Source organism: Selaginella moellendorffii, unplaced genomic scaffold (assembly GCF_000143415.4).
Source record: "Selaginella moellendorffii unplaced genomic scaffold, v1.0 SELMOscaffold_3, whole genome shotgun sequence".
Taxonomy (NCBI): domain Eukaryota; kingdom Viridiplantae; phylum Streptophyta; class Lycopodiopsida; order Selaginellales; family Selaginellaceae; genus Selaginella; species Selaginella moellendorffii.
In genome coordinates, this window is record NW_003314264.1 from 4,010,209 (window position 1) to 4,036,364 (window position 26,156).

The following is a 26,156-nucleotide window of genomic DNA, read 5'->3' on the forward strand; positions in this document are numbered from 1 at the left end:
TTCAATATTATTATATGATATTTTACTGTATCTACTAAACACCTTTGCTATCATGCCCCATTGTAACACACTTGATTTTTGAGCTAAACTTCAAGCCCATTATGCTACAAAATAAATATCTAATATATACTTAATATCCTCTATGAGCATTAACTCTCTATAGCCAACTCTTAGATACAAAACAATATTAAACAGTATTTGGCAAAATTTCAATATGCCAGTGGCCCAAGCAAAGAGGTGCATACCCCACTAGCTAAAGCAACATGGAACTTGGGCTTAAGCCTAAACTAGATGCCAAATAAAAAATAAAATAGCCCAATGGGGGCTAAACTAATACCTCATGCATGCTATCCTTACTTTACATTTAGAACCCTTTATAGCTCCCCCCCCATATGAAACACACACTTTGGAAGTCTTAAGAGTTCCTAACACTCTCTACATTTTGTAAATATGCCTCTCAGGTAGATTTAGATGTTTATCATAAATAGCATATAGATCCGAAACGAGACCAACATATAAAATATAATAGTAAGGGTGTCTGACGGAAATGATGACTAAGCTCAATATCATAAGGGTTCCTAACACTAACAATGCAAGTAAACAAATAAATTTCTCTAATCAAACCAAGTATCCTTAGTTAATAACATTTAGAAATTCCATTATGCTCATTTGGTTAAGTAGAGACCACTCAGAATTAGTAGTGCTGAATTAATAATATTGATCTTATGTGAGATAATTAGTTATCCACCTAGAATCAGTAATACTGATCTTATATGAGATAATTATTACTTATGTGGATGCCTTACAAGATGATGTACTATATATAATTTCAATATTTTAGGGGTAAGAATATACCTTGCTCAAGGGAATATTCATGGATGCTACAAGATGAAAGGACATCCTTTCTTATAATTTCAATTTTTTGGGGGTAAGAATATGTTTTGCTCAAGAGTATATTATATTTTAAGTAACCATTAATAAATAGGAATCAAACTCATGCTATAACATATCTTAATCCAACTGGAAAAAAGGGCAATTACTTAATGAAAGATCTTTTAGTGGCTATTTTATCTTTATTTATCCCCCAAGGTTTTAAGGATCCACAATAACAATATATATAAATTTTATCCCATAACTACATCTAAAATCCCTAAAAACCATTATATTGTTTTTATATCTCAATTTACAATTTAGTGCCATTCTATATGAAGTAAGTTTTCCAAAACTAATTCCTAGAATTAAGATGAAAGCCTCGAGGGAGCTTTCGTGTGGGGGGGGGATGGGGAACTCCAAATATATAGATATGTAATAAAGATAGTGGTTAGAAACATGACTAACCATTTGTGGTTTTGCCAACCAAGGCACAGCTTGTAGTCACACCTTTGACTATTCTATATATCATCATACTTCCTCCACCAATTGAGGATGTTCCATCACTTCTGGCACATTCTGTTCTAGAACTAGACTAGAGCTGGAGTATTCAAGAATTCCCAGACCATCATGCATTAGCTTGGGCCTTAGAGGGGAGTATAAGATCCCATCAAGTGGTAGGATATGGGGAGCAGTGGGGCAAGTGAGGAACTAAGGCTCTTGGGTGTTGCTACAAGCATGCTTAGCTTTGGCAAAGTGTGAAGAAGACTTCCTACTTAGCATCTTAAGGCCGGGAGCAAATTTTCCTAATGCCTTCCTGCAAGTCTGCAACAATGACTGATGCTTATGTTAACTTTAGGTGTAACACTTTGCTTAAAACAACTAAATTGGTGTTCTAGCCACCAATGTGATATTTTTTCTTTCTGTATTTGTTATTTTCTCTCTTTTGTCCAAATTGAATAATATATTATTCTTTAACAAGTAAACCATATTTTGTGTATTTAATTTTAAACCTGACCTAACGAAATGTAGGGTTCATGGCGAGCAATGCAGCGGCGAGAGCGCAGAAGGAGGCGGATTCGCACCTCAAAGCTCTGATGGCATGGCCAGAGAATCAGAAATGTGCTGACTGTGGAGCCTCCAAGCCTCGGTTTGCATCCATCACGCTGGCTGTCTTTCTGTGCAATCGCTGCTACGGGATCCATCGCGGCGTCGGTGCTCACATCACGCGCACCAAATGTGTGGGGTTGGATCGATGGACCCCCGAGGAAGTGCATCGCATGAAATGCATTGGGAATGCGGTCGCAGCGGCATATTGGGAGCGTAAGTGTGAGAACCTCACTCACTTTATCTTTCTTTTTATCCTGGACTGATTTGGCGTTCTTTTAATTTTGTAGAGAGACTGCCTCAAGGAATCCAGCGGCCATCGCCGGAATCGCCGGACTCGGAGGTGGAGAGATGGATCAGAGACAAGTACGAGAAGAGGCTCTTCTGCCCTCCGGATTTGCCTCCTCCGGAAGCTCCAAAGTTTGCGATCGAGGTACTTCAAAGAGTTTTCTTTGCTGATACTTTGCTAAAAGGCCTTTGACAGGAAACGGGAGCGTCAGTACGTTCTTCAACTTTTCAAGCCGACTGGAAACCATTTGGATAGATGGATACGTTTGGAATCCAAGTGCCTGGAACTTCTGTTACTTGATAGCGATTTCTGGCTTGCGTGCCGCAGCCGGAATAGTTAGATCCAAGAGATCCAAGGGAGTTCTGGTCTTCTACAACTCCACAAACTAAGTACACAAGCTTTTTTTTACCTTCTGGCAAGCTGGCGGGGCATGTTTTCTTAACTTGTCCCTTAGATGTCACTTTTCACCAAAAGAGTTTTGGCAAGATCCGCACCGGGATAGCGATTGATCGCTCCCGCTAACTATCCAATTTCTGTTCATGATGTGGCTCTCTCCGAGCAAGATGTGTCGCTTTTACAAAAGCTGACGTGAGTCCTCTCTGTCGCCAGCGAGATCCGTGCTCGCTTTGCCAGCCACACACCAATTACATCTCGAGAAGTTACGCGAGAACATTTGTTTCAAGAATGGCTGACGGACTCGTCGTTGGATTGATCCCCAGGAAGACAAAGGGAGGCCACGTCGGAAAGTCGGGCAAAGACAGGAGATCATCAATCATCAACTTGTTTCGTGTAGGTTTGATCAACTTCCGGTCCGCAGGTCAACGCAAATTAAACCTTCCCACATGGCCAGACCTAGAAGCATTGCTCATCAATGAGGTCAGCGTGGAATCATTAACGGGTCCACCCTGGTCAACGTATGGTCAATTGAGGTCAACACTCTGGCACGCTTCTAACACTCGCACCAACCACAATAGATCCCCCTGGAATCTTGGTGGATCCCCCTCCTTTACAGCGGTGTGGGATGGTTTGGCTTTGCGCCGGGGCGAGTCTTGTGTGAACCACGTGGATTTTGTTTTGAGCAATAACGCCATTTCTTTGTACTTCCAACTTGGGTGACGGAAATGTACAGGGCGACTTGATCGCCAATCCTATCAATCAAGCTGCTATCAATCTAGAGCCTTTACTCTCCTATAAGTTGAGAAGCTTATAAATGGTGGTGGTGGTGGTAGTGTTGTGAAATGTATACTGTTGAGCTGATCCTCCCGATCATCAATAGACGAGAGCCGAGAGTTTCTTGTTGGAGAGGATCTGCTCATTGCTGCCAAGGAAACGAGCGCGAAAGTCGAGTCAGAGAAGATGGAAGTGCCAGTTTGATTGATAGATAACCAAACCTTTTCTTGACATTGCTGCCAGTGACAATGTCTCCAAAGCATATGTATCTCCCCACCGCGTTTGGCTTCTCCAGAGCTACGAGATGCGCAGACGCAACTTCTTCAACGTGAGCGTACGCCAGCACTTCGTCACGGTGGAGTTCCCTCACTCCTGGTCCATTTTGACAAAAGATTATCGCTCGTTCAAACTTGTAAGTTCTTGGAGAGTTACCTTGGATCGAGGGATCCCGGGAAACAACCGTGGCCGGATTTAAGACCACCATATCGAGGCCTTTGTCGAGGGCGAGAGCCCAGGCAGCGCGCTCGGCCAACGTTTTCGAGAGAGGCGACCATAGCTGAGCTCAAGAACAAGACAAGGAATAGTGTCAGGGAGACAGTGTGATGGACACACACGCAAATCTTACCTTGTTTTCTCTGCAAAAATCGAGATTTGTCCAGCACTTCTCGTCCAGAGAAGTTTCCTCCTGCGTGTAGACAATGGTGGAGAGACACGAGGTAAGAACCAAGCGCCTCACGGTCTCGGAGTTGGCGCATGCCTCCACGACATTGAGAACTCCCTTGATTTCGTACTCGATCATATCGGCCTGGAAGAAAAAGAAGAAAGAATCTTTCTAGCTCGCAAGAAAAACATTAAACGAGAGTGTTTCTTTGGCTCACCGGATAGTCTCGCATTCCATTCATGTCGTGTGGCGCTGGCGAGTGGATCACTCCCGAGCAGCCCCGGATCGTCTTTGCGAGGCTCTTGTAATTGAGAACGTCGACCGAGACGAGGTGGAGCCTTTGCGCGGCTCCTGGCAAAGATTGGAGCTGGGAAAGCTCCTCTGCGAGGGATCACAGCTCGTTAGGAAGATCACATCATGATCCAAAGAACCTACCTGAGCTTAGATGGACTCCACAGCGAACAGAGTATCCTCGCTCCAGCAGCAGCTTCACAATCGAAGAGCCCATCAATTCCCAGCTCCCGGTGACACACACGAGATCGACAGTGTCCTCAGCACCCATTGTAAGACCAGAGAAATAAAAACAAGAAAAGAAACAAGGGAGAGAGAGAGACGAGAGATCAAAGAGTGGCGGCGATGAGTGGAGGAATTGGGGGGCGCGGGGCGGGATTTTATAAGCAGGAGCAACGAGAGGCCACGAAACCCAAGTCGGGTAAAAAGGCGAAACGTGGAGGGAGTCAATCTATGGCGGGGTTGACTCGCGGCGACCGGCAACGACCGCGAGAAGATGGCTGGCTATGGCGCGCCGAGAGAAAGAGAGAATGACATTAAATACGTACAGGTGGGGAGACAAGATCGTGGCCGTTCGTTGCGGGCGGTAAATGCGACATAAGCAACGGTGATGGTGCTAATACTATGGGTTTTATTCAAATGATTTTGATTTGATTGATTAATCATAGACTAGCACTCAGTAGCGATGCTCTTGGCCACAGATTCTACAGTGGAGGGTGTCATGCAGTTTTCTCCCAAAATCCACTCGATAATGGAAGTGGAAACGTTCTCGTTGTTGACAATGAATCTGGAAGGAGCTTTTGATCCTTCCTCGCGAACGAAAACCTGTGAGAATCATACATTGATTTGGAGAAAAATCTTTCCTGAGAGGAATTTTTGAGATCTTGCCTCAACGTGAGAGCTTGACGATGGCCAGGAGTAGACGATGGTGGAGTTTGGCTCCAGTTTCTTGCTCTGGAAGAACTCGCAGAGATTTGCGAGAGCTATCTCCTCGTCCTCCTCGTATTTGTCATCGTAGGCTAGCCTGTCGCGAATGCTAGTCTCGATTGTGGATGCGTACTGGCTCCCAAGTTGCCCCTTGACGAGCAAGATCTTGATGAGCTTAGAAACCGGAGCTGCGAATGTTTTCTAAGATTTTATTTTTTCTTCCCGAGCGAAAAGAATTGAATCACTCACCTTGTATGAGCTGCTGGAAAAACTCACTGCCATCCTTGAGGAGCTCGGATACCGGGAGGCACTTGAAGGACTGGAGATGATCCTTGACTTCCGGAGCAAAGTAAACGCCGATCTTGGTGAAGATGACGTGAATTGTCTCGATGGTCATGTCCGTGATGCCTGCGAAAAAAGCAATGGTCCGCAATCACAGCGAGCAGCAAACAGAGATTTTTACCATGCCCCAGGAGAATGAGTGTCTCCGACGAGGAGGGAGATTGAATGGATTGCGCAAAAGTGGGATCCATCTCCATCGCTTGAGCTTGGCCACTGGAGAAAGAAGCACGAAAGTAAGAAGAAAAAGAGAATTCAAGTGCTTCTTTGCGTACTCCAAAGCATTGAAGACAGATGAGAGGAGGGCATTGGGGAAACGTTGAGAAGATCGACAGTAGCCACGTCTTTGCTGTGTGAGGTCCCAAACTCCGCTGATTCTCCTCCTACCCGACGACGGCTTGACTGGCCGGTGTCAAAGGGAATTATTAGGGTTCTTCATCGACCTTTAATCCATTTGAAATATTTGTAATGTTATGTGCCCTAAATCGATGAGAGCATTGAGGAGCATGAAGGCGATGCTCGCCTTGGGTGGGATCACTGCGGTGTGGCTCTTCTTCCAATGGATCATGCTTCTAGGTACCAACATTGGATCTATCTCCTCAAATCCTCTTCCTATCGTTTTTTTTTGGTTTGGATTTCTAGTTCCAAAGCCCTGGGTTTCTCTATCGCATGAAGATAAGAGCACATTGAAGGAGTTCCATGGTAAATTTCATCAGTGTGTTGTAAGTGCTGGCGAGCTTATCAAGTTTTATCCTGGCTGCGATGATTTGCTTGCAGCGAACAAACGGGATTGGAATCTACAGCAGGTCTATGGATTACTGCACTGCAAACTTCTACTTTTCTCATGATACTGAAGCGAAATGGGTATGCTTCAATAGTTTTCATGGTTGTTTTGATCTCCTCGCTTGTGTTACAGACGGATCCAAAGACTGGAAATCTCGAGCCTGTCACTTACAATCTGGATTTGTGCGAGGCAATGAGAATCTGGGAACAAGTGAGTTTTTTTTTTTGTTTTCTTGACATCGTTTTTTGAATGAACTTAAAATTTGCTCCAGGTTCGCAACAGCAGTACGATTCTTACAAAGGAATACATCGATGGTTTACCAAATGGCTGGCATGACTACGCTTGGAAGAGAATCAACAAAGGCATTTTGCTGTATGTGATTCTTTTTCTTTTGGTTTTATTACCATTAAACATGACAACGCACAGGAGAAATTGCGAGGATAAAAAGCTGTGCTTGGATAAACTGTCGAAAGTGCTGCCAGATACTCCACCGTTTGTGCCTCGTCAATTTGGACGCTGTGCTGTTGTGGGAAATTCTGGTGACTTGCTCAAGGCAAAGTTTGGCAGGGAAATAGACGGCTTCGACGCTGTAGTAAGGCATAATGGTGCTCCAATAGAGGTAAATGATTTTTTTTCTTTACGATTCATGTTATCATTCGATATCCTGATAGTTCGTGACAGAACTATACAGATTATGTTGGCTCCAAGCGTAGCTTTCGACTTCTCAACCGCGGATCTGCTAAGGCGTTGGACAAAGTAGCAGAATTGGATGGTTAGTAGCTTTAAGTTTTTTATGTTCTATAGTTAAATGGATATCTCAGGAACGGGAAAGGAAGTTCTGATTGTCAAAACCACGATCCATGACGTGATGTCGAAAATGATCAAGGTAATCTTTCTGTCGTCTCTGGTTTCTCGTTTAAGCTCTATAGTTTCATCAGGAAATACCGATCATCAATCCAGTTTATTTGATGCTCGGTGCGTCCTTAAGCTCTTCGGCAAAGGGGACCGGTGTGAAAGCTTTGGAGTTTGCATTGTCAGTTTGCGAGACGGTGGATATCTACGGATTTACTGTCGATCCTGGCTACGTTGAATGGTTTCTTTCTCTTTCTTTACTTTTTTCCTGCTGCTTGAATTCTACTTCACGTTTTTACAGGTCTCGGTATTTCTCGGAATCAAGAGGCGGTCACACTCCGCTACTGGGAAGAGCTTATTACCAAATGATGGAGTGCTTAGGAGTAAGAAGAACTACTTCATCTCGATGATTTAGCTAATCCATTGCGTTTTGCAGCTAATCCGGATCCACTCGCCAATGCGCTTGGCAAGGGGCAGCAAAAGTGGCCAAGTTCCCAGCAAAAGCACTCTTGATGCTGCAAGAAGAGTTTCTCAAAAGATAGTGAGGTGAGCTTTCTTACACTGTAGAAAAGTCACTCAAGTTTTTTGTGGTCCTCACGCAGGAACGATGCTCACAGTGATCCACTGAGCTCTTGTTCTATATGGAAAAAGAGGTCGCACGGCCATCGCCGTGTGCTTCCAGCGAGTAAAAAAGCGGCCGAGCACGATAGCGTCGTAAAGAGCGTCACTCAGTACCCACTAGAGCATGGCACTGGGATGCTTTGTGTCCAAAGCTAGCGCGTTTGCTCCACCTTTGAAGTCCCAACAGGTGGGCGTTTCGAATCCCGACGCGTGCAAAGCTTGCTCCATTGCCACGCGTCAAAATTATTTCCCTTCTCGGATACCAGCATTCAAAAAATTTCTTTTTTATGGCGTACAGATTTTAGGGCGTAGCGATTCCAGCGCTCTGGCGGGAGCGGCGAGCTCCGGGCGAAGCTTGTAAGTCTCTACTCGTAGATGTTAGCTGCGATTTCTTCGTGTGATGCACTGGACTTTCTCGCGGCATTGGCTAGAATGCGAGCTGCTTGAGCTTAATCCATCGCTCTTTCTCCGGAAGAACTTTCGCGATTGAGTTTAGTCCATGTTAGAGCTGCTTGAACAATCGAATTCATCGGTTAGAAGAGGGAATTCTCACTCTTTATGGTTTTTTTTTGTGTTCCAGATATTGGAAGGATATTTTTCTGGATGTATATCTAGATGGTTGTTTCTTTGGCGGTGGCTCCAGTGCCCTTGTACACAGCAATTGCCGGAGCCTGTGGAAGTACTATCGCGAGCACTCATCACAACAACGAGGCTGATGGAAAGGTGAAGCTTTCAACGTTTTTACGTATCGACTCGCGGGGGGTTCCGTTCTATGGTTTGAAGGCAGACCTCCATTTTCTATCGTCGAAACGCTGGCGCTATACACTCTTGACGTGCGTCGCGTTGGACAAGGGATGGAGCCAGAAGCGTAGCGGCGATTCGGGTTTTAAGCCGCTGGTAGAGCACACGTACAGAACTGCTGCAAGTTTAGTGTCCGAAGCCACAGGAAAGGAGAAGAGTTTTGAGGCTACAGTTGCTACAGGTTCTACTCCAAGTTCATCATGGGACTATGCGAACTCGTCCAGGGTGCTCGGTGCCTCTCGGTTTGCTGTCCTCCTTGGAGTGGTGATCACGATTTTTGGAGCTGTGTCATTGACGGCTGTTTTATTTGGAAGGTGGTGGAATCGGTTGAGAAATCAAGACAGGAATGATTTGAAGACAAGTGATTCTTGGCCTGGAGGAGTCGCAAGTCCGTCAGTTGTGTTTGAGGCTCCCTCGGCTTTTTCGTTCTTTCTGAAGAAAGACTTGAAGCGGAAAGAGTCTGTAGAATGGGTGAACATGGTTCTTGGCAAGCTCTGGAAGATATATCGCCGTGGCTTGGAAACCTGGCTCGTTGGACTTCTTCAGCCTCTGATCGACAATCTTCATAAGCCGAGCTATGTGCGGAGAGTTGTGATCCAGCAATTCAACTTGGGAGACGAACCCTTGACGGTAAGAAGTGTGGAACGAAGAACATCTCGTCGAGCGAATGACTTGCAGTAAGTTGACGTGACTGTGACTATGTGAGTACTGACTGCTTTTTTATCAAGGTACCATATAGGCCTCAGGTACACGGGTGAAGCAAAGATGCGTCTTATGATCACTTTAAGCGCCGGCTTTCTTCCTGTCATGATTCCTGTTGGAGTTCGGGGTTTCGATGTGGATGGAGAAATTTGGGTGAAACTACGATTGGTTCCGTCAGAGCCGTGGATCGGCACCGCAACCTGGGCCTTCGTATCTTTGCCAAAAATAATTCTGGCCTTGGCACCTTTTGGTCTTTTCAACATAATGAGTAAGTGAGCTACTGCTCTTTGAGCCTTACTAATCATTATTTTTGTGTCCTACACCAGCATTTCCGTTCATTTCAAGGTATTTAATACTTCAATTTCTGGCTCTCTTAAGTTTTGATTGCGTGCATGAAGATTTTTGACAAAGCTGCTTACCGAAGATCTGCCACAGCTGTTTGTAAGGCCGAACAAGATAGTTGTCAATTTTCTAAAAAATCCGGCAAGTGGTCCATTTGCTCAACAGTTTCAAGACGAAGGTGTTAACGTGGAAGGCAGCAAAGACTTTACTGGGGAGTTGTCTGTCACTCTAATGGATGCACGGAAGCTGAAGTATTTCCCAATTGGTGAGTTCTATTTTTTGGATTTGAACGATTTCATTGACATTATTGTACCTCCCAGGTAAAACTGATCCATATGTAAAACTGATGTTGGGCGATCAAGTGATTCGTAGCAAGAAAAACAGCCAAACATCTATCATCGGACCTCCGGGAGCCCCGATATGGAATCAAGTAAGTTTTTCTTCGTTTACAAACGATACGACGGTGTTTGGTGCATTTACAGGACTTTCAGCTGCTGGTTGAGGACCCAAAGACCCAAAAAGTAGCAGTCCGTGTTCGAGATACCGTTGGCTTGGGAGTTTTCACTATCGGTTATGGCGAGGTAAATGATCCTTCAGTCTGAAAACTATGTACTGATGTGCCTCTTTGTTTTGTAGATTGATCTGAGCACACTACAAGATACCGTTCCTGTTGATAAAATCGTGACACTTCGAGGTGGCTGGGGTTTTCCTAAACGTTTTGCTGGAGAGATTATGGTCCGATTGACTTACAAGGCATATGTGGAAGATGATGAGGAAGAAGATGACGGGCCTTTCAATCAACTCTCGGACGTCGAATTGGACTCGGACAAGGACGAGTTTAGTACGAGGAAATTCTTTCGCAAGAAGAGGAGACTGGACTTTCTGAGGGACTTATTCGCTGCTGTGAACGTCGTCATCAAGGACTTCGGCTACGATAACGTCCTTGTAGAACCAAAGAAATTCGTCGACAAGAAGCGAGAACACGCTCAAGGTGATGGTCACAGGGGATCATCTCAAAGTGAACCGAGGCGTCAGGGTGATACGGGACGGCTACCGCCTTCAAAAGCCAAACACAGACAGGTGCCACCATCTCAAAGTGACGATGGCGCTGGGAAGAAATCACAGGAGGTGACGGGCCAGGGAAACTTGCAAGAACCAAGACCCGATATTCCTGCACAGACACCGGAAGCCGAGAAAGAACAAGCCGAAAACGAACAAGCTGAGGAGGAGACAAGAAGAACGAGCTTGAACTCCGGAGGTGGAAGAACCAAAGCTTTCGGACGGTGGACCGAGAGTAAGCAGTAGATCATCTTTCTTTCTCAGTTCCTCAGTCGTGGTTTGCTGCAGATCCAGCAGTGTTGTGGCTTGGTCTAGCGACGGGCATTGCGCTGCTGGCAGCGCTAAGCCTCAACTTCTCCAACTTGGTCAATCCTTGATCATCCGAGAGATTTTGCAATTCTTTGTAAGTAAGTTCGCAATGTTGTTACGATTCTTTTCCTGTCAATAGCCAGCAGGGATTTAACTCTCTAGCCGATCGAAAATTGCTACTGGAGACCAATTCTTTGCGCTACAGACCCCTTGCTTCTATCCTGGCCGAGCGACGACGACGCCGATACCTTGGAAGGTCGGGAAGGAGCTCCCTCACCAGTAGTGGCGATGGTGGCTGCCGCGGCAGCGGCGGCGGCGGCGGCGCGCTTGCGAGCATCCTCCAGCTCCTCCTTGTCCTCCGCCTTGAGCTCCAGGCGCGTGGGCTTGCGACGCAGCATTTTACCCGATCCCTTATTTTAGGGTTCTTCTTTCCCGTGATAGTTTTTTTCAAGTGGTTCTTACATTTTGTTTATCCGTACATCCACGTCACTATGACCAAGGGCCTAAATTCGTAGGAATTCCCCTATGATGTGTCTGAAACTCGAGGGAAGCTAGGCTTAGATGGCGGTGCTATCTATCTTACAATCATGCTGCGGCCATGTCTTCCGGATTGGGGCCTGCGACGGAGGAGCCCGGGCGCACTGGAACTTGGGCCTGCCTCTCGTGGAAGTCCTTGATCGCCGGCTCCATCGCTTTCTTCCTCTTGGCGTCGTAATCTTTGATCGCGGCTTTGATCGCATCCTCGGCAAGCATGCTGCAGTGGAGCTTCACTGGCGGTAGCGACAGATGCTTGGCGATGTCACTGCGAAGAAGAAAGAGGAATGAGCTTAGCCTCGGAAAAATCCTCTCAAGAAGAAAAATTACTTGTTTGTGATCTTCGACACCTCGTCCATCCCTTTGCCTTTGATCCACTCCGAGGCTACAAATCCAGCGAGCCAGTGCGAGATGAGAGGGCGAAAAGAGTAATTCCAAGAAAGAATCTCTTACCCACGGAAGACGATGCGATGGCCGAGCCGCAGCCAAACGTCTTGAAGCACGAATCGACGATCTTGCCGTCGTCGCCGACGCGGATTTGGAGCTTCATCACGTCGCCACAGGCGGGAGCTCCGACCAGGCCGGTGCCGACACTGGGGTCGCTGGCATCGAAAGAGCCCACATTCCTGGGATTATTGTAGTGATCCACGACCTTCTCGTGGTAGAATCGGACCCTAGACGCTCCGCCAGCGCGGCCGCGCGACACGATCTGCCTCAGCATCATCTAGAAATCACGCCCAGAGCATCAGCAAACCGGCACAAACGCGCCAAAACCTACCTTCTCTAAAGCGCGAGACTAGCTAGGGTTTCTAAAGTGCCCAGGCACTAAAGCCTGCAACGTGGGGCCATCACAGCCGTACACGTGACCTTATATGGCAAAAGGTATATTCGTCATCGCTACTTCCGGGGCCGAATCCACCATTGTTTGACTGTTGGAGCTCCTTCCAAGCATCTGGCCAGGGGAATCGAAGGATCTTAGCTATCCAGGAAACGAATGCCTACCTTGTAGAGTAAGATCGTCGGTGATCATATCCAGCTCGAAGAGATTGAGCAAGCGCCCCAGGTCGACACCGCTCGTCCACCTCTCGGGCTGATCGGACCCATGCCGCAGCTTCAATCGCCCTCGATCCATCGAGCCTCCCCAGATCAATCCCATCGGCCTGGGCTTGTCACCGTGGAGCTCCCCACAAGCAGGCTGCCACTGTCGCCCTCCGCGTCAAAGTCCCCGCCATCGCCCACCACCAACAGATCCGTGAACAAGCACCCGTCCCCTTCGTCTTGGTACTCCACCCGTACGCGACCACGGTACCCCGGGTGAGCCCGGTGCTCCTCCCAACTTTGATCGCCGCCTTGCCCACCAGGTTGGCGATGGGGTCCTCCATGTTGATGGTGAAGAGCTCGCCAACCTCGCCAACGAAGGGGATGGTGGCGGTCACGGAGGAGCAGAGGGAACGAAGGCTCCATCGGCCCAGACGAAACTTTCTAGCACGTAGCGGCAAATGTTAGACAAGCATTCGGCATTTGCTGGAGAGCGAGAGAGAAGGCAAGACCTGAACAGAAGTAAGCAAACATCCCGTACCAAAGATCGTCGGTGACGAACAAGGACGCCCGCTCCACGGCGCCCAGGTAGACGCCCTGCCCGAGCCTCCCAGGAGGTATCGGGTGGAAGTCTTCTGGTACGGGAAGTCAGAGGTCCACGGCAACGTGTGTGTTAGTGAGGAACCCTAGTTGGCGCTTCCCAATGCGGCTGCGCACCACGGGCCCAATGGTTCCAAAGAGCTTTAAGCTCGTCACCTTTTCCATCGGGCATCATATGAGCAAACAACTCGGCTATGGTAGCTGCCTGGGATCCAGGACCGATGCGTTGGCCATTCCCTCGCAAGTAGTTGATGAGCTCCGAGTACACCCATTCTTTTGGGGCCGAAGCCGGCGTGCCATGGAACGAGAACTCCACAACGTCGACATCACACCAAGTGAGATTCCCCGGGCCCTGAAAGAAAGATCAAGACTCGAAACGATCCCAAGTGGGGAACCCAAGAGAGAGGCCAGTGCGAGGACAACCTGCAGGATACGGGGTAGCATTTGCCCGTCGAGCACCCCTTCAGCTTGCGCGGGACGAAGACGATGATGGCGGGGCGATCGGTCACCTGCCTGTTGCGGGTCCGGAAGCCCAGCGCGGTGCCCAAACTCCGGCGGCGGAACAGCTTCCCGTGGATGGCCCGGATCGCCATGAGCTCGCCCAGCGTGCTGGCCTGGCGTCCCGTCCCCATCGTCTCGCCGCTCGCCACGTTGCTGCAGTGGTGGCTGAAGTAGGCCCACCGCGCATTCCTCGACGTGGAAGCATGGCAGGCACAGCACGTAGTCGAATAATCCGTCCTTGCGGCCGCGGCCGTGGTAGCGCGATCCTGAGGCGTAGGCCCGCATTTGCGTACGAAGCGCCCGCCAGAGCAAGACGAAGAGAATCTTAAACCCATCTTAAACCTTCCAAGAAAACAAAAAAAAAAAAAAACAAACAAACAAACAAAACAACTCGAGTAGAAAACTCCACGAGTTGCCACAGCTGATGTAATGCAAGTGTTGTTGACCTTGAAAGGCTCGGCGTGACTGTCCAGTAATGGCAGAGAGCTGGTGTGTTCTGTCAGGCCGTTCATAAATTATTGAGATATAAGATTCTTCTATGTGGTCGATTGCGAAATCTTATTGCTACTGAAGACCATTTCTTTGACCCTGCTTCGTTCCTGCCCAGCGACGACGACGGCAACTTATCTGGTAAGCCATAAAATAGATATGTTCACCTTTCTTTTATCCGTATATTCTAACTTTATCCGTACAATTATCACAATCATGTCTTGAGCACGCCTGCTGAGTCATGGAAGTCTTTTATCCCTTTGAAATCCTCAAGGAAAACAAATACTGATCTTATTCCCACTTTCGACGCAACAATCCAGCGAGGCAGCGAATCTCGAGAAAGAATCTCTTACCCCACGATGGGGATCGAGCCAAACGTCCTGACGCCCTCAATTGGCGCGGGTTTTCTTTTCGTTAGGGTTTCTGGCAACGTGTCGTGACAAAAAGGGATCTTGAGATTTTCTTCTCTCTATAAACTTATCCTCGTGCGCTTGGCGATCTGGCGCTCCTCGGCATCGTCGCTACTTCCAGGGCCGGATCTCTTGATCTCGCCTTCTCGTTGCCATGACGAAGGCCCGGGAATGTCTCCAGGTTTCAACTCGGTGCTACAATCCTTGGACTGTTGGAACTCCTTCCAAGCATCTGGCCAGGACAAGTCAAGGAAGAAGCTAAAGCGATGGGAATGGACGGATACCTTTGAGAGCAAGATCGTTGCTGATGATATCCAGCTGGAGGAGATCGAGCAAGCGGCCCAGGTCGACACCGCTCGTCCAGTTCTCGGGCTCGTGCCCCTGCCGCAGCTTGAGTCGCCCTCGATTCGAAGTGCCCCCCCAGATCATTCCCACCGGCCTGGGCTTGTCGCCGTCGCACAGCAGAATCATGCTGCCGCTATCGCCCTCCGAGTCAAACTGGCCCCCATCGCCCACTACCAAGAGATCCGTGAAGAAGCACACGCCCTTGTCGTCGTGGTACTCCACCCCGTACGCTACCACTGTGCCCCGGGTGAGCCCGGAGCTCCGCCCGACTTTGATCGCCGCCTTGCCCACCAGGTTGGCGATGGGGTCGTCCAAGTTGATGGTGAAGAGCTCGCCAACCTCGCCAACGCCCTTGATGGTGGCGGTCACGGAGGAGCTGTCGAAGCTGGCGGCGAAGGGCACGAAGGCGCCATCGGCCCGGACGACAGTTTCTGCCAACGCGGTAAGCAACATGTTAGACTAGAGAAGCAAGGCATTTGCTGCAAAGAAAAGTAAAGCTTTCGGGACACCTGAGCAGCAAGTAGCAAACATCCCGTACCAAAGATCGTCGGTGACAAAGGAGGTCGCCCGCTCCACGGTCCCCAGGTAGACGCCCGGCCCCAGGTTGGGAGGCAGCGGGTGGAACATCTTCTGGTACGGGAAGTCGAGGTCCACGGCAACGTGCCTGTTGGTGAGGAACCCTATCTGGTGCTCTCCGGTGCGGCTGCGCACCACAGCCCCCATGGTTCCGTATACCTCCAAGCTCGCCACCTTTTCCATCGTATAGCGTATCATATATGGCGATAGCTACAAGCTGAGACTGTTACCTGGGATCCAGGACCGATGGATTGGTCATCCCCTCGCAGGCACTCGACGAGCTCCGAGTAGACTTGCTCCTTGGGGGCCGCGGATGAGGTGCCATGGTAGGAAAACTCCACAACGTCGACATCACACCACAGATCCCCCGGGCCCTGCGTGACGAGCGAAGAAGAAACAATCAACACCCAAGAGAGGCGAGCTGGAGGACAAAACCTGGACGGTGCTGGGCAGCATTTGCCCGTCGAGCACCCACTGGGCATGCAGCTTGCGCGCGACGAAGACGATGATGGCGGGGCGGTCCGTCACCTGGCGGTCGCGGGTGCGGAAGCCCAGGGCCGTGCCCAGGCCCAGGCGCCGGAACATCTTGCCGTGGATGGCCCGGATAGCCATGAGCTCGCGCAGCGTTCTGGCCTGGCGCCCCGTTCCCATCGACTGCCGGCTGTCGTCGCTCGTCGTCAGGCTCGCCATGTCGCTGTACTGGCGGCTGAAGAAGCTGCTGCGCTCCACCGCCCATTCCTCGACGTGGAAGCATGGCAGGTACAGAACGTAGTCGATCGATCGGTCCTTGTAGCGCGACCCCGATGCGTATGCCCGCATGTAGCGGGCGATTTGGATCCTCGGGACGGGATGCTTGCGGCGGCTGCCAGATCCACAGTATGTCAGTGCAAAGATCTATCTATCGGATCATACCATGGGAAGAGCTCTCGCCGGCGCTGCTTAGGCAGTGGGCATCCCCGGGACTTGGATTTGTGGCACGGCAGCGCTACACAGGTATGCTGCGGCGAGTCAAACAGGCAGCTCTCGGCGGGCATGAATCGCCCGGGAGAGCATTTAAAACCCATCTCTAAACCCCCCGCTCTCCCGCGCCCCTCTCCCCCTCCCCCTGGTTCTATCTCTCTCTCTCTCTCTCTGGTTCTCTCTCTCTCTCTCGCCCATCCACGCGTCAAAACTCGAGATTCCATATTTAGAAGCGTGCGCTGTCGTCAATGGATTGTTTTGGTCACAGAATATCCCCTTGTCAAGGGCTTGATAGATTTAAGTAGTGTCTCGTAACAGTGTGTCCATGGCAGCGTAGACGCTATCCCTCAGGAAGCTCACGTCAGGGACGATCTTCTCCTTCGCCATGACCGCGATCCTCACGTCATTCGCGTAGCTTGTCATGTGGACCAGCAGCCCCTTTTTGTCACCCGACGAATTCGCAAACTTTGTCAGGACTTGGTGTGTGATTGTGCCGATGATAAAAGATCTTATAACGTACCTGTGGAAGGCCCGAGCTCGTGGGGATGATGTAAAGGAGAGGATTTCCAGCGAACGTTACGGTCTCCACAGGGCCAACAATGTTGGAGATTGTGAGGGTGGTGTGGAGCGCGGCCCTGTATGTCATGTCTCGCCCGCCCTGCCGCGATCGAGCAATGAGCTAGCTTTGATTGACGCTCAGACAGTACCTTGATTCCGAGGAGATGGATCAACAAAACCCCTCCAGAGTACGTGAGCTTGGCCTCGTAAGAGAGCTTCTTCCGGGTGGAAATAGATTTTGCGTGGTGGACGTGCTCGAGTGACGGGTGTGTAGGTGCGTTGACCTTATTGACCGAGAGGGGAACGAGCATGTAACCCAGGCTATTGCCCCATCTTGCCTTCGACCTGGTGTTCATCATCTCGTTTACTTCCTACACAAAGTCAGTCAAACACACACAAAGTCATGGTTGAAGGACTTTGACTAATGGTTTGACTGACTTGCAAACCTGGGGAAGGTCTGGTGTTGACCATCACTAGCGCCCGGATCGAGAGGCTCTTCAACCATTTTGCTGTGAAAACCATGTCAGAGAGAGAGAGAGATGGTTGAATGATGGTTGGGAACTCTTAAACTTACAGTGATTGCCATTGTCACTGCCAGTTTGAGCGTGATGCGTGAGATACTTCTGGAGAGCAATCGAGACAATCGCGAGTAGCACATCGTTCACCGTCTGGGATGGGTAGAAGTGGAGTGAAATTCTTGTTCTCTGTTACGTGAAAAAGCTTACCGCATTGGCGGCATTCTTGACGCGCTTGACATCGTCGAGCTTGAGGTCGGCGATGGCGAGCCGACTTGGCTCGTTCTCGGCCCCGCGATAGCCTCGCAGGCATGAACGGCTGTCCTTGACCCACGCCTGCATACACAGAAACTTGACAATCTCCGTGATAGAGAACCATGCCACGAGCACGAGCCTCCAGAGCCGCGGCACGAGAGACCTCCAAATCCACGCCAGTGGATGAAGATCATTCTGTGGCGCCGGCGCTGGCCTGGGAATCGTGGGCAGCATCGCGGGATTCTCCAGCTGCCGTGTAGATGCCAGGAAGAGCGACATGAGCGAGGTTCCATCGCCGAGTGCGTGATGGAAGACGAGGATACAAACACCTCTCGCGCCACCACGAAGAGAGATTTGTGGGCGATCATCATCCATCGCCAGGACGTGGACCTCCCACAGAGGCTTGCTGGCATCCAGGCGAGCGGCGCTGAGCTCGGCGGTGTAGTCCTCCACGATCGTGGGCGAATCGCGCGGGAAGCGCGAGAGGTCCGCCACGATGATGTGATCGTCGATGTTTACGTGGGTTCTCACCCAGATCTCCCTCCCTCTAGCGTTTAGCCTCTACAGTGTTTACGATCGATCGATCGATCGGTTCGAATAGAAATGGATGAATACGAACCATGAGGCTGGAGAATCGTGGGTGTTTTGCCAGTGTGTTGGAGAGCTCGCTCTTGAGCGCCGGGAGATCGATTGGGTTCTGGAATCCAAGAATGCACTGGGCCGTCAAGTAGAAATCCGGCTGGAGGAACAATCGCCCCGCCGGTGTCACCGGCTCCTCCACTCCATCTCCAATCCGCGGGAGAGTGTTTTCATTCTCATTCCCATCGCTAGATCTTTGCTGAGAGGTTTTGATTCGCCGAAGCACTCCCATTTCTTTCTGGGCGAGAAAACAGAGGTTCGATGTTATATAGTTCCTCACGACAGCTCGTGATGATACTCGAGCCCGAGACCTCCCCCAACTTCATTGTTCTAGGGCTCGCTGTGAATGGCGCTGTGAATGCCGCTGCCATGGCGTCCCCAGCGATGATCGAGTCGGCATTCTTGTCTCGGAGCTGCGCAATCCTGCTCGCGCGCAGGATCGGCGTGGGGAAGCGATCTAGGGTTGCAAATCTGCGGAGGAAGTCCACGAGCTTCGTTTCCGCCCGATGCTGTGCCAGTGCCAGTGCTGGCCCGGATGTGTCGCCTTCTCCTGCTACAACAGGCAGATCCAAGGTTTGCGCGAACAATCAATCGCTCGTGGTTTTCCTGATTCTAGGATTTGTTCCTTTTTTCTTTCACTCTAGAACACACTGGGCCCAAAATTTAGTTTCTGCCCAGTTTGTGGAGGTCCTGCCGATCAAAGAGTTCCAGACGGGGAGCACGAGCCTAGAAGCGTTTGCACCTTGTGTGGATTTGTACACTATCAGAATCCAAAGATGGTGAGAGCTGGAAAACAAGTCTTTCATTCATTCCAGAGACGAAAGCATCACTTTCTTTTACCAGGTTGTAGGATGCGTTGTAGAACACGATCGGAAGATTCTTCTCTGCCGGAGAAGCATTGAGCCGTGCTACGGTCTCTGGTAAGATCAAAGCTCCATTTCCTTTTGCCGATTGAAGAAGGTGATTTTCTGTCTCAGGACTTTACCAGCGGGATACATGGAACTTGGAGAATCGGCTGCCGAGGGTGCGGTGCGCGAAACGCAGGAAGAAGCTCACGCGCAGGTGGAGCCAGTTTCGCTGTTTGCTCATCTCGACATTCCGCTCATTGGCCAGGTTCTCGTTCTCTCCTCGTTCCTTGGGCTTTCGTATATCTCTGGTGTTTCTCATTCTTAAGATGCGTGTGCAGTGCAGAGCTATGTAATTTTTCGTGCCAAGTTCGCGCACGGCGTGCAGTACTCACCGGGGCCCGAGTCTTTGGAATGCGCTCTCATCGAAATGGACGAGATTCCGTTTGATAAGATTGCCTTCTCAACCATAAGCGTGGCTCTCAAGCTGGTAAGCTCTCGGAAAGTTTTCGTTCTCGCTTTCTTGGTTATTTGGTTTACGTATCCCTTGGCATCAGTACATCCAGGATTACAAAGCAGGACGGTTTAGAGTTCACTCAGGGGTGATCGATAAGAGGCCCGGTGCCAGTCCATCCGATCCTCAAGGCTTCGTTCTCCGAGACTACCTTTCATCGTAAACTCCCGGAGAGTTTTGTTTCAAAAACAACAGGAAAAATTACCAAGGCCATTTGATCTCTTTGTTTTGTTTATTCTCTTTGATTATCACTCGTTATTCCACTGTTCCGAGGAAGAACAAAGTTTATTGGGGTTATTTGGTTTTATGGCATTTTTTTATAGATTTAAATATTTCTTCCTTTTGCTTTATTTGTTTAAAATTTCCAAAACCCGAAAACCTTTTGGGTTAAACTCTGCCGCGTGGCGTTTTGGACGGTGTGCCATGTCCATCTGCCCTTTAAATTGGCATTAAATCCTTTGACTCAAATCAGGGTAAAGGATGATGGCGAGCACTTTTGTGGAGATGCACGGCGGTATGCCAGTCATCAAGGAGCTGATAGTTGACAATGACGAGCTTATGGAGGCTTTGGCCGAAGCTGGCGAGGCAAGCAAAAAAAGAGAGCGCAAGGAGGAAGACAAAGATGGGCAGCCCCTCAAGAAGGTAAGGAGAGATGATGTCCGAGAGGAACCCTGCAAGGATCGAGGGCAAACGATGGCGAGTACTTTTGTGGAGATGCACGGCGGTATGCCCGTCATCAAGGAGCTGCTAGTTGACAACGACGAGCTCATGGAGGCTTTGGCCGAAGCTGGCAAGGCAAGTAAGAAAAGGCAGCGCGAGGAGGACTGCAAAGATGGCCAACCCCTCAAGATGGTAAAGAGAGATGATGCCCGAGAGGAACCCTGCAAGGATCAAACCAAGTCGAGGGGTCCTATAATCGTGAGGATCAAGCTGCACAAGAAGGGAGATGCAGTCGTCAAAGAACCCTGCAATGATCACTGCAAAGATCAAGTCGCGAGGATTGAGCTCCACAAAGAAAACAAGGAAAGCAGTAGCGCTGTTGCAGAGGAGACCAAGACAGTGGCAAGGGCGATCAAGCCTTGCAACACGGCAAGAAAGGCGTCACAGCAGCGGAGGAGTCATAAGGAGCTTGAGACGAGCGCTAGCATGAAAATTGAGTGTGCGCCAGTGAAGAAGGTGCTCAGTGCTAGGTGCTTGAACGTGCCATTGGGTGATGCTGCGAAGAGACGAGATGCCCCCGTTCACTATCTCGATTTTGGTGTTGGCGACGGCTGCGCTGCTCGTTCCACAGCTCCAAAGATCAAGTGGAACCCCATGCGCTCCTCCACTCGCGCATGATTTGCAACAACTTCGTTAATGTTAGAAAACAAGATTAAGATAAAAACTGAAGGTTTTTTAGTAGAACAAATTTGTCTTGATTAATTTGTGCAAATCAAAGAATATAGTTTTTTTGTTTCTGCCATGATAATATTACCCGGACGCTGCAAAGAACACCGACGACATAAAGCTAGCCTCTTCAAACAAAGACCGAGTGTGTTAGTGCCGCAGGCTGGCTGAAGAAAAACTTCCAAAACAAAAGCTAAAACCATCACTCCTTCTCTATGTATACTCTTTCTCAACCCAGCCATTCTCCCTCTTTTATCATCCCAGTCCCGGAGTACCAAGCCACACAATGAAAGGAAAAAAAAATAATAAATAAATATAGCGTCCCCCCTCAGTACCAATGAAAAACAAAAAAAGAAAAAAGAAAAACGAGGAAAACCAAAAGACAAAAGAAAAAAAGAAAGAGGAAAGCTTTGCTCTCTTACGTTACCTCCATGGAACGCTGGATGGAACGCTGCTAGAAGTGTCACTGTGATCCTCTGTTCTAAGCCGCCGGAGGGAAGAGCTAGCTACTGTGATCAGCCGTGGAAGGATATGGCCTAAAGCGAGCGTCTGGATTCCCTCCTCTCTGGGATTGTCTACTGCTCGCTCCATAGTTCGCACCATAGCCTCCTCCATTCCCTGTTCCATCACCTGTTGCTCCACTGTTTCCCATCCCTCCGCCATAATTCGATCCAACACCGCTACCACCGCCGCCACCACCGCCACCGCTTCCACCACCACCGCCGCCACTCCCGCCACCGCCGCTATATCCATCTACACTCCCAGCTCTCCAGGTGTTGTCCGGATAACCAGAGTACGCATCTGCATAACTCGAGCCATAGCTACCTGCATTACCACCACCGCCACCACCGTATCCTCCGCTGTTATTCCCATATCCTCGCCCACCATAGCCAGCGGCAGCACTGCCATACCCCGCGTCGCTACTATAACCATAGCCGCTCCCGCTATACCCCGGACTCGTCGCAGCATTCCCCTGTCCGCCACCTCCAGAGCCACCCCATCCAGCGTTCCCATATCCGCTCATATTACTCCCACTGCCTCCATATCCACCGGAACCAGCAGCTCCACCGTATCCCGGAGCACCGCCACCACCCCAAGCGTTCCGTCCACCTCCATACCCGGGGCTGCCACCTCCGGCTCCGCCATACCCCGGACCGCCACCTCCGTATCCCCCGCCACCTCCGCTAGCGTAGCCACCGTATCCTCCCCCAGCAGCAGCAGCAGCAGCAGCAGCAGCAGCACTGGCACCATATCCTCCACCGTAGCCATATCCAGCAGCGCTTGCGCCGTAGCCTGTCCCTACAGCTCCATACCCGCCAGCGCCACCGTAACCAGCAGCTCCATAGCCAGCAGCACCGCCGTAGGAAGGATAGCCACCCCGGATCCCTGGAGTCGGACTGTACCGGCTGGCGGCGGCGTAGGCACCGGCAGCTCCACCACCTGGACTGCTCGGGTAGCCGGGGCCGTAGGCGCTGTATCCTCCGGGCCTGGGAACTCCCGAGTAGCCGGCTCCTCCGGGACTCCTGGCCGGCCCGGCCGAGAGCTCCTTGGGCACCGCCCGCTTCACCTCCACCATCTTCTCCTTGAGCTCGTGGAAGGTCTTGTGCAGGACGTTGTCCACGGCTTCCTCGGTGTCGAAGGTGATGAATCCAAAGCCGCGGGGGCGCTGCGTCGCGTGGTCGTACATGACGACGACATCTGTAATAGTACCAAACTGCTCAAAATACTTTCGGAAGTCATCCTCAGTTACATTAGAGCCTAAACCACCCACAAAAATCTTTTTGGTTTTAGACGAGGCATGGCCGCCCGGCCCAGCCACGGCACTCCCGTTGGCCTTTACTACACTGTGCTGCTCATCCCTGGGCACGGCCTTTTTCGCTTCCACCTATGTAGAGTTAAAAAAGAAAACAAGCTAGCACTAGTTATAAACCAGCTAAAGACCACACACACTCTCACTCTCTTCAAACACATCACACACACAAGCAAGCCAAGCAAAGAGAGAAAAAAGTATGGAACAAAACACTCTAGCGCTACTATCACGTAGAGAAATCTAGCGAGCTATGGAGGGAGGGGGGACGTACCACTCTTCCATCGATCGTGTGCTTGTCCAGCAGCACCCGGTCGGCGCAATTGGGATCCGAGAACACCACGAATCCAAACCCGCGGGCGCGCCCAGTGGTCCGGTCCCTCATAATCACCGTCTCCACGACCTCGCCATAGGCCTGGAAGTAATCCTTGAGCTTCTCCTCGGTCGTCTCCCACGAGATCCCGCCAATGAAAAGCTTCCCCTGATCTGTTTCCATGGTCTACAGCAATGCGCGCCCCGGATCTGAATGCCTGGCCGCCGCGCTTAGATCTGCGGCTGGAGCTCCATCCCCGCGCCCCCGGCGCTGCAATGCGCTGCTAGATCTGGCCTGGAACCGGGAATGCGCCAATTCAGATCCCTGGCAAAGCCGGCGCCTCGGCTGGAAGGCGCCTGCTCTGCGATTATCCCAATCGTCGCCGCCAAAGAGAGAGGGGAAGAAGAAAAGAGAGATTCTCCCAGAGAGTGTGAGTGTGAGTGTGTGTCGTGGTGAAACCCTACAGATCTCCTCGCTCTGGATTAGGGTTAGGTCACCCGGTACGGCACGCGATGACAAGTTAACGGCTAGGATTGCACTCCCGCGATTCCCACGTGGGCGTACCAAATGTCGGGATAAAAGAAAGGTGGCCGTACGTAGTGTCTGGATAAAAAATAATGATGGAGATGAGGGGCATCGATCCCCTTACCTATCGCATGCGAAGCGATCGCTCTACCATCTGAGCTACATCCCCAATCGTTGGACGCTAACCATGTGCTCGCCCAAAACATGAGACTATAACCTAATTTATTATTCTAAGAATATTCGATGTTTAAATTTTCTAAGCCTCTCAAAACTCTTTTGCTAGAGAGTTTATTTCATGGACACACTGGGACCGAAATCTAAGAATATTCGATGTTTAAATTTTCTAAGCCTCTCAAAACTCTTTTGCTAGAGAGTTTATTTCATGGACACACTCGCAGCACTGGGAAATCTCTAGCCGAAAACTCGGACCAAGTTCTCCACAAACTGGTAGCTCCGCTCCTCCTCTCCACCTCGCCTGGGCTGGCGCTCGCGGCGGGGGAAGATGTAAGCCTCCTCGGCACGGCGATCCTCGAGCTTCTGCTGGAGCTGCTCGTCGATCTGGAGCGCGCTGGACATGACGCTGCGCGGGACTCCCTTGTACACCGAGTTCCTCCCCGCGAGATACGATTCTATCGGCCTGGGAAGAACCAAGACATGATCAAACAAAGATCCAAAGCAAACGATCCAGGAACTTACAAGTGAGTCTTGTAGATCACCGCGAAATCGAGACCTTCATTCCCGGCCAGCTTCGCGGAGGGATAGTTCGCCGGAACAACGAGAAGAGAGCCCTCGTCCATGTCCGCCTCCACGGCCTGCTCGCCATTCTCGCGCACGACTTCAATCCTCCCGCGGCCCTCGTTCACGTAGATAACTTTGTGTGCGTTGTGTGCCCACGCTGGAGCGGTCAGAGCACCCTGGAAGCCAAGAATCCATAAAAAAAATCACTTTTTTTCCCGATCGATGTTACCGATTTGAGCTGGTAGCATGCAGCCGAGAGTCCGAGCTCCTTGAGAATCGGCATCTTCATGCTGTTAAGCTGGCGCATCTCTCCACCGCGCGGAACGTAGACATCGGGCTGCGCATCGCCCAGGCGGTAGACGAAGTCCATGTAGATTCCGCTGTTGGTCACCGACGGCAGGCTCCTTCGCTGCTGCTCGTCCACTTTGATGATCTGTGAGCCCTTCTGGCCCTCGCGGAGTCGCTGCACGATCGACTCGTCCACGCCCCACGCCTGAGCCAGGATCTCCTTGCTGAAACCGTGGAGCAGGGAGTTCCCGGTGGACTCGTCCTGTGATTCTCGGCGACGGCGTGGAGATCTCTCAGACTCTTGCTCGTCACTTCCCGCGAGATGGAAGACCTGCGCAAACAAAGCTGATTGTTTCAGATGAGAACGAATGGGAGAGAGATCTTTGCGGACCTTGAATCGTCCACACTCGCAGCTAGTGGTGGTGTCAGCGACGTCGAGGAATCGAGCGCGCTGGTTTCCATCGTTGAAGAGCCACGCCGCGAATCCTCGCGGGATCGCCATGGTATCTCCTTTCTTGAGCTCAAACACGCTCTTCTCAGTCACCTTATCGGTGAAGGGACTCACGATTCCAGCCCGGAGCCTCCCTGGAGCAACAACATCAACGCAAACACCGTGAGAAACAATCCAAGATCGAGAATGTGGGTGGCGAGCGATCATACCTTCCATGACCGTGAGAAGGACATGCGAGTCCTTGTAGCCCGGAAGAACAAGACCATTCGGCTCCACGGTGACGCGCTTCACTCCAAACTCGGCGTCGCACAGCGCGCGGTAGTCACCGGCGTCATACTCCTCGATCCTGCCACCCTCGGAGCGGAAGATCTCGCGGGGCTTGCGCGGCTTCAAGTCCCGGAACGCCTGGCGCTGCTGGCGCCGATCGCTCGACTCTCGATCGTGGTGCTGCCGATCACCCTCGCGACGAGCGTGAACATCCAGAGCCAGCACCGCGAGAGCCAGCGCGAGAACAAAGAGCTTCTTTCCCATCTCTAGCAGCTCGAAAAGAGGAAAAAGCGATGGTGGATGGAAGAAACCATGGCCGGGGACGAAGCTTATATACTCGCTGGCCAAGCTTGTGCATGGCATCCATTTGGCGTCGCGTATCCTGCCACTATACTTGCCATTTGGGGGCACCTTCCAAACCATCTCCAGTGTGGAGCTGGAACTTCACCATAGCTCAAAGCACCCGTTTAGAAGATCA

At 50.6% G+C, this 26,156-nt stretch overlaps 12 protein-coding genes and 1 non-coding gene across 16 annotated transcripts; 4 read left to right on the top strand and 9 right to left on the bottom strand.

The window, feature by feature from the left end:
* The first annotated feature begins 1,918 nt into the window (after positions 1-1,918).
* LOC9643682 (stromal membrane-associated protein 1) lies at positions 1,919-2,809 on the top strand. Its single transcript, XM_002963426.2, has 3 exons — positions 1,919-2,193; positions 2,268-2,410; positions 2,462-2,809. Exons 1-3 carry the CDS (start codon positions 1,968-1,970, stop codon positions 2,519-2,521), a joined length of 429 nt encoding a protein of 142 aa, XP_002963472.2. The 5' UTR covers positions 1,919-1,967; the 3' UTR covers positions 2,522-2,809.
* A 525-nt stretch (positions 2,810-3,334) lies between these two features.
* On the bottom strand, positions 3,335-4,786 carry LOC9643683 (cinnamoyl-CoA reductase 2). The gene is made up of 6 exons (XM_002963827.2): positions 4,533-4,786; positions 4,315-4,478; positions 4,062-4,241; positions 3,869-3,992; positions 3,658-3,808; positions 3,335-3,584 (listed from the first exon to the last, which is right to left on the bottom strand). The coding sequence occupies exons 1-6, from the start codon at positions 4,657-4,659 to the stop codon at positions 3,536-3,538; spliced, it is 795 nt and encodes a 264-aa protein (XP_002963873.1). The 5' UTR covers positions 4,660-4,786; the 3' UTR covers positions 3,335-3,535.
* Positions 4,787-5,017: 231 nt separating this feature from the next.
* LOC9655464 (probable chalcone--flavonone isomerase 3) lies at positions 5,018-6,061 on the bottom strand. Its single transcript, XM_024667149.1, has 5 exons — positions 5,930-6,061; positions 5,779-5,870; positions 5,565-5,723; positions 5,277-5,503; positions 5,018-5,213 (listed from the first exon to the last, which is right to left on the bottom strand). Exons 2-5 carry the CDS (start codon positions 5,852-5,854, stop codon positions 5,058-5,060), a joined length of 618 nt encoding a protein of 205 aa, XP_024522917.1. The 5' UTR covers positions 5,855-5,870; positions 5,930-6,061; the 3' UTR covers positions 5,018-5,057.
* A 74-nt stretch (positions 6,062-6,135) lies between these two features.
* On the top strand, positions 6,136-8,268 carry LOC9655465 (sialyltransferase-like protein 2). Of its 3 annotated transcripts, XM_024667140.1 has the most exons (13): positions 6,136-6,230; positions 6,297-6,376; positions 6,432-6,518; positions 6,571-6,648; positions 6,710-6,810; positions 6,865-7,057; positions 7,120-7,210; positions 7,260-7,324; positions 7,377-7,531; positions 7,592-7,673; positions 7,727-7,836; positions 7,893-8,098; positions 8,210-8,268. In XM_024667140.1, the coding sequence occupies exons 1-12, from the start codon at positions 6,143-6,145 to the stop codon at positions 8,065-8,067; spliced, it is 1,305 nt and encodes a 434-aa protein (XP_024522908.1). In that variant the 5' UTR covers positions 6,136-6,142; the 3' UTR covers positions 8,068-8,098; positions 8,210-8,268. The 3 variants fall into 3 exon arrangements, with proteins under 3 accessions (XP_024522908.1, XP_024522900.1, XP_024522911.1); XM_024667132.1 differs by lacking the exon at positions 8,210-8,268 and having other exon boundaries at positions 7,893-8,204; XM_024667143.1 differs by lacking the exon at positions 8,210-8,268 and having other exon boundaries at positions 6,297-6,356; positions 7,893-8,204.
* LOC9643684 (tricalbin-3) lies at positions 8,218-11,285 on the top strand. Its single transcript, XM_002963428.2, has 9 exons — positions 8,218-8,268; positions 8,492-9,389; positions 9,441-9,682; positions 9,741-9,759; positions 9,813-10,021; positions 10,077-10,186; positions 10,239-10,337; positions 10,393-11,050; positions 11,104-11,285. Exons 2-9 carry the CDS (start codon positions 8,527-8,529, stop codon positions 11,190-11,192), a joined length of 2,289 nt encoding a protein of 762 aa, XP_002963474.1. The 5' UTR covers positions 8,218-8,268; positions 8,492-8,526; the 3' UTR covers positions 11,193-11,285.
* A 277-nt stretch (positions 11,286-11,562) lies between these two features.
* Positions 11,563-12,482, bottom strand: LOC9643685 (iron-sulfur cluster assembly scaffold protein IscU). The gene is made up of 4 exons (XM_002963829.2): positions 12,437-12,482; positions 12,112-12,382; positions 11,989-12,043; positions 11,563-11,926 (listed from the first exon to the last, which is right to left on the bottom strand). Exons 2-4 carry the CDS (start codon positions 12,380-12,382, stop codon positions 11,710-11,712), a joined length of 543 nt encoding a protein of 180 aa, XP_002963875.2. The 5' UTR covers positions 12,437-12,482; the 3' UTR covers positions 11,563-11,709.
* Positions 12,483-13,135: 653 nt separating this feature from the next.
* LOC112344216 lies at positions 13,136-14,082 on the bottom strand. Its single transcript, XM_024668534.1, has 2 exons — positions 13,720-14,082; positions 13,136-13,648 (listed from the first exon to the last, which is right to left on the bottom strand). The coding sequence occupies exons 1-2, from the start codon at positions 14,080-14,082 to the stop codon at positions 13,370-13,372; spliced, it is 642 nt and encodes a 213-aa protein (XP_024524302.1). The 3' UTR covers positions 13,136-13,369.
* Positions 14,083-14,620: 538 nt separating this feature from the next.
* LOC9655466 lies at positions 14,621-16,709 on the bottom strand. Its single transcript, XM_002963830.2, has 6 exons — positions 16,530-16,709; positions 16,053-16,479; positions 15,848-15,991; positions 15,551-15,791; positions 14,981-15,472; positions 14,621-14,928 (listed from the first exon to the last, which is right to left on the bottom strand). The coding sequence occupies exons 1-6, from the start codon at positions 16,679-16,681 to the stop codon at positions 14,756-14,758; spliced, it is 1,629 nt and encodes a 542-aa protein (XP_002963876.2). The 5' UTR covers positions 16,682-16,709; the 3' UTR covers positions 14,621-14,755.
* Positions 16,710-16,800: 91 nt separating this feature from the next.
* On the bottom strand, positions 16,801-18,776 carry LOC9655467 (O-acyltransferase WSD1). Its single transcript, XM_024668535.1, has 7 exons — positions 18,525-18,776; positions 17,861-18,466; positions 17,710-17,803; positions 17,574-17,644; positions 17,285-17,506; positions 17,098-17,235; positions 16,801-17,015 (listed from the first exon to the last, which is right to left on the bottom strand). The coding sequence occupies exons 1-7, from the start codon at positions 18,774-18,776 to the stop codon at positions 16,875-16,877; spliced, it is 1,524 nt and encodes a 507-aa protein (XP_024524303.1). The 3' UTR covers positions 16,801-16,874.
* Positions 18,777-18,851: 75 nt separating this feature from the next.
* On the top strand, positions 18,852-20,208 carry LOC9655468 (nudix hydrolase 23, chloroplastic). Its single transcript, XM_002963429.2, has 6 exons — positions 18,852-19,117; positions 19,189-19,323; positions 19,388-19,464; positions 19,522-19,657; positions 19,736-19,879; positions 19,947-20,208. Exons 1-6 carry the CDS (start codon positions 18,914-18,916, stop codon positions 20,064-20,066), a joined length of 816 nt encoding a protein of 271 aa, XP_002963475.2. The 5' UTR covers positions 18,852-18,913; the 3' UTR covers positions 20,067-20,208.
* Positions 20,209-21,347: 1,139 nt separating this feature from the next.
* Positions 21,348-23,896, bottom strand: LOC9643687 (heterogeneous nuclear ribonucleoprotein 1). Its single transcript, XM_024665790.1, has 3 exons — positions 23,371-23,896; positions 21,717-23,174; positions 21,348-21,417 (listed from the first exon to the last, which is right to left on the bottom strand). Exons 1-2 carry the CDS (start codon positions 23,590-23,592, stop codon positions 21,792-21,794), a joined length of 1,605 nt encoding a protein of 534 aa, XP_024521558.1. The 5' UTR covers positions 23,593-23,896; the 3' UTR covers positions 21,348-21,417; positions 21,717-21,791.
* Positions 23,897-24,030: 134 nt separating this feature from the next.
* TRNAA-CGC lies at positions 24,031-24,103 on the bottom strand. The gene has a single exon. It is a non-coding gene; the product is annotated as a tRNA-Ala (tRNA).
* A 63-nt stretch (positions 24,104-24,166) lies between these two features.
* Positions 24,167-26,106, bottom strand: LOC9655469 (legumin B). 2 transcript variants are annotated; one of them, XM_024665798.1, is made up of 6 exons: positions 25,621-26,106; positions 25,352-25,545; positions 24,902-25,291; positions 24,631-24,848; positions 24,314-24,571; positions 24,167-24,226 (listed from the first exon to the last, which is right to left on the bottom strand). In XM_024665798.1, exons 1-5 carry the CDS (start codon positions 26,099-26,101, stop codon positions 24,346-24,348), a joined length of 1,509 nt encoding a protein of 502 aa, XP_024521566.1. In that variant the 5' UTR covers positions 26,102-26,106; the 3' UTR covers positions 24,167-24,226; positions 24,314-24,345. The 2 variants fall into 2 exon arrangements, with proteins under 2 accessions (XP_024521566.1, XP_002963879.2); XM_002963833.2 differs by having other exon boundaries at positions 24,192-24,571.
* Between the last annotated feature and the right edge of the window lie 50 nt (positions 26,107-26,156).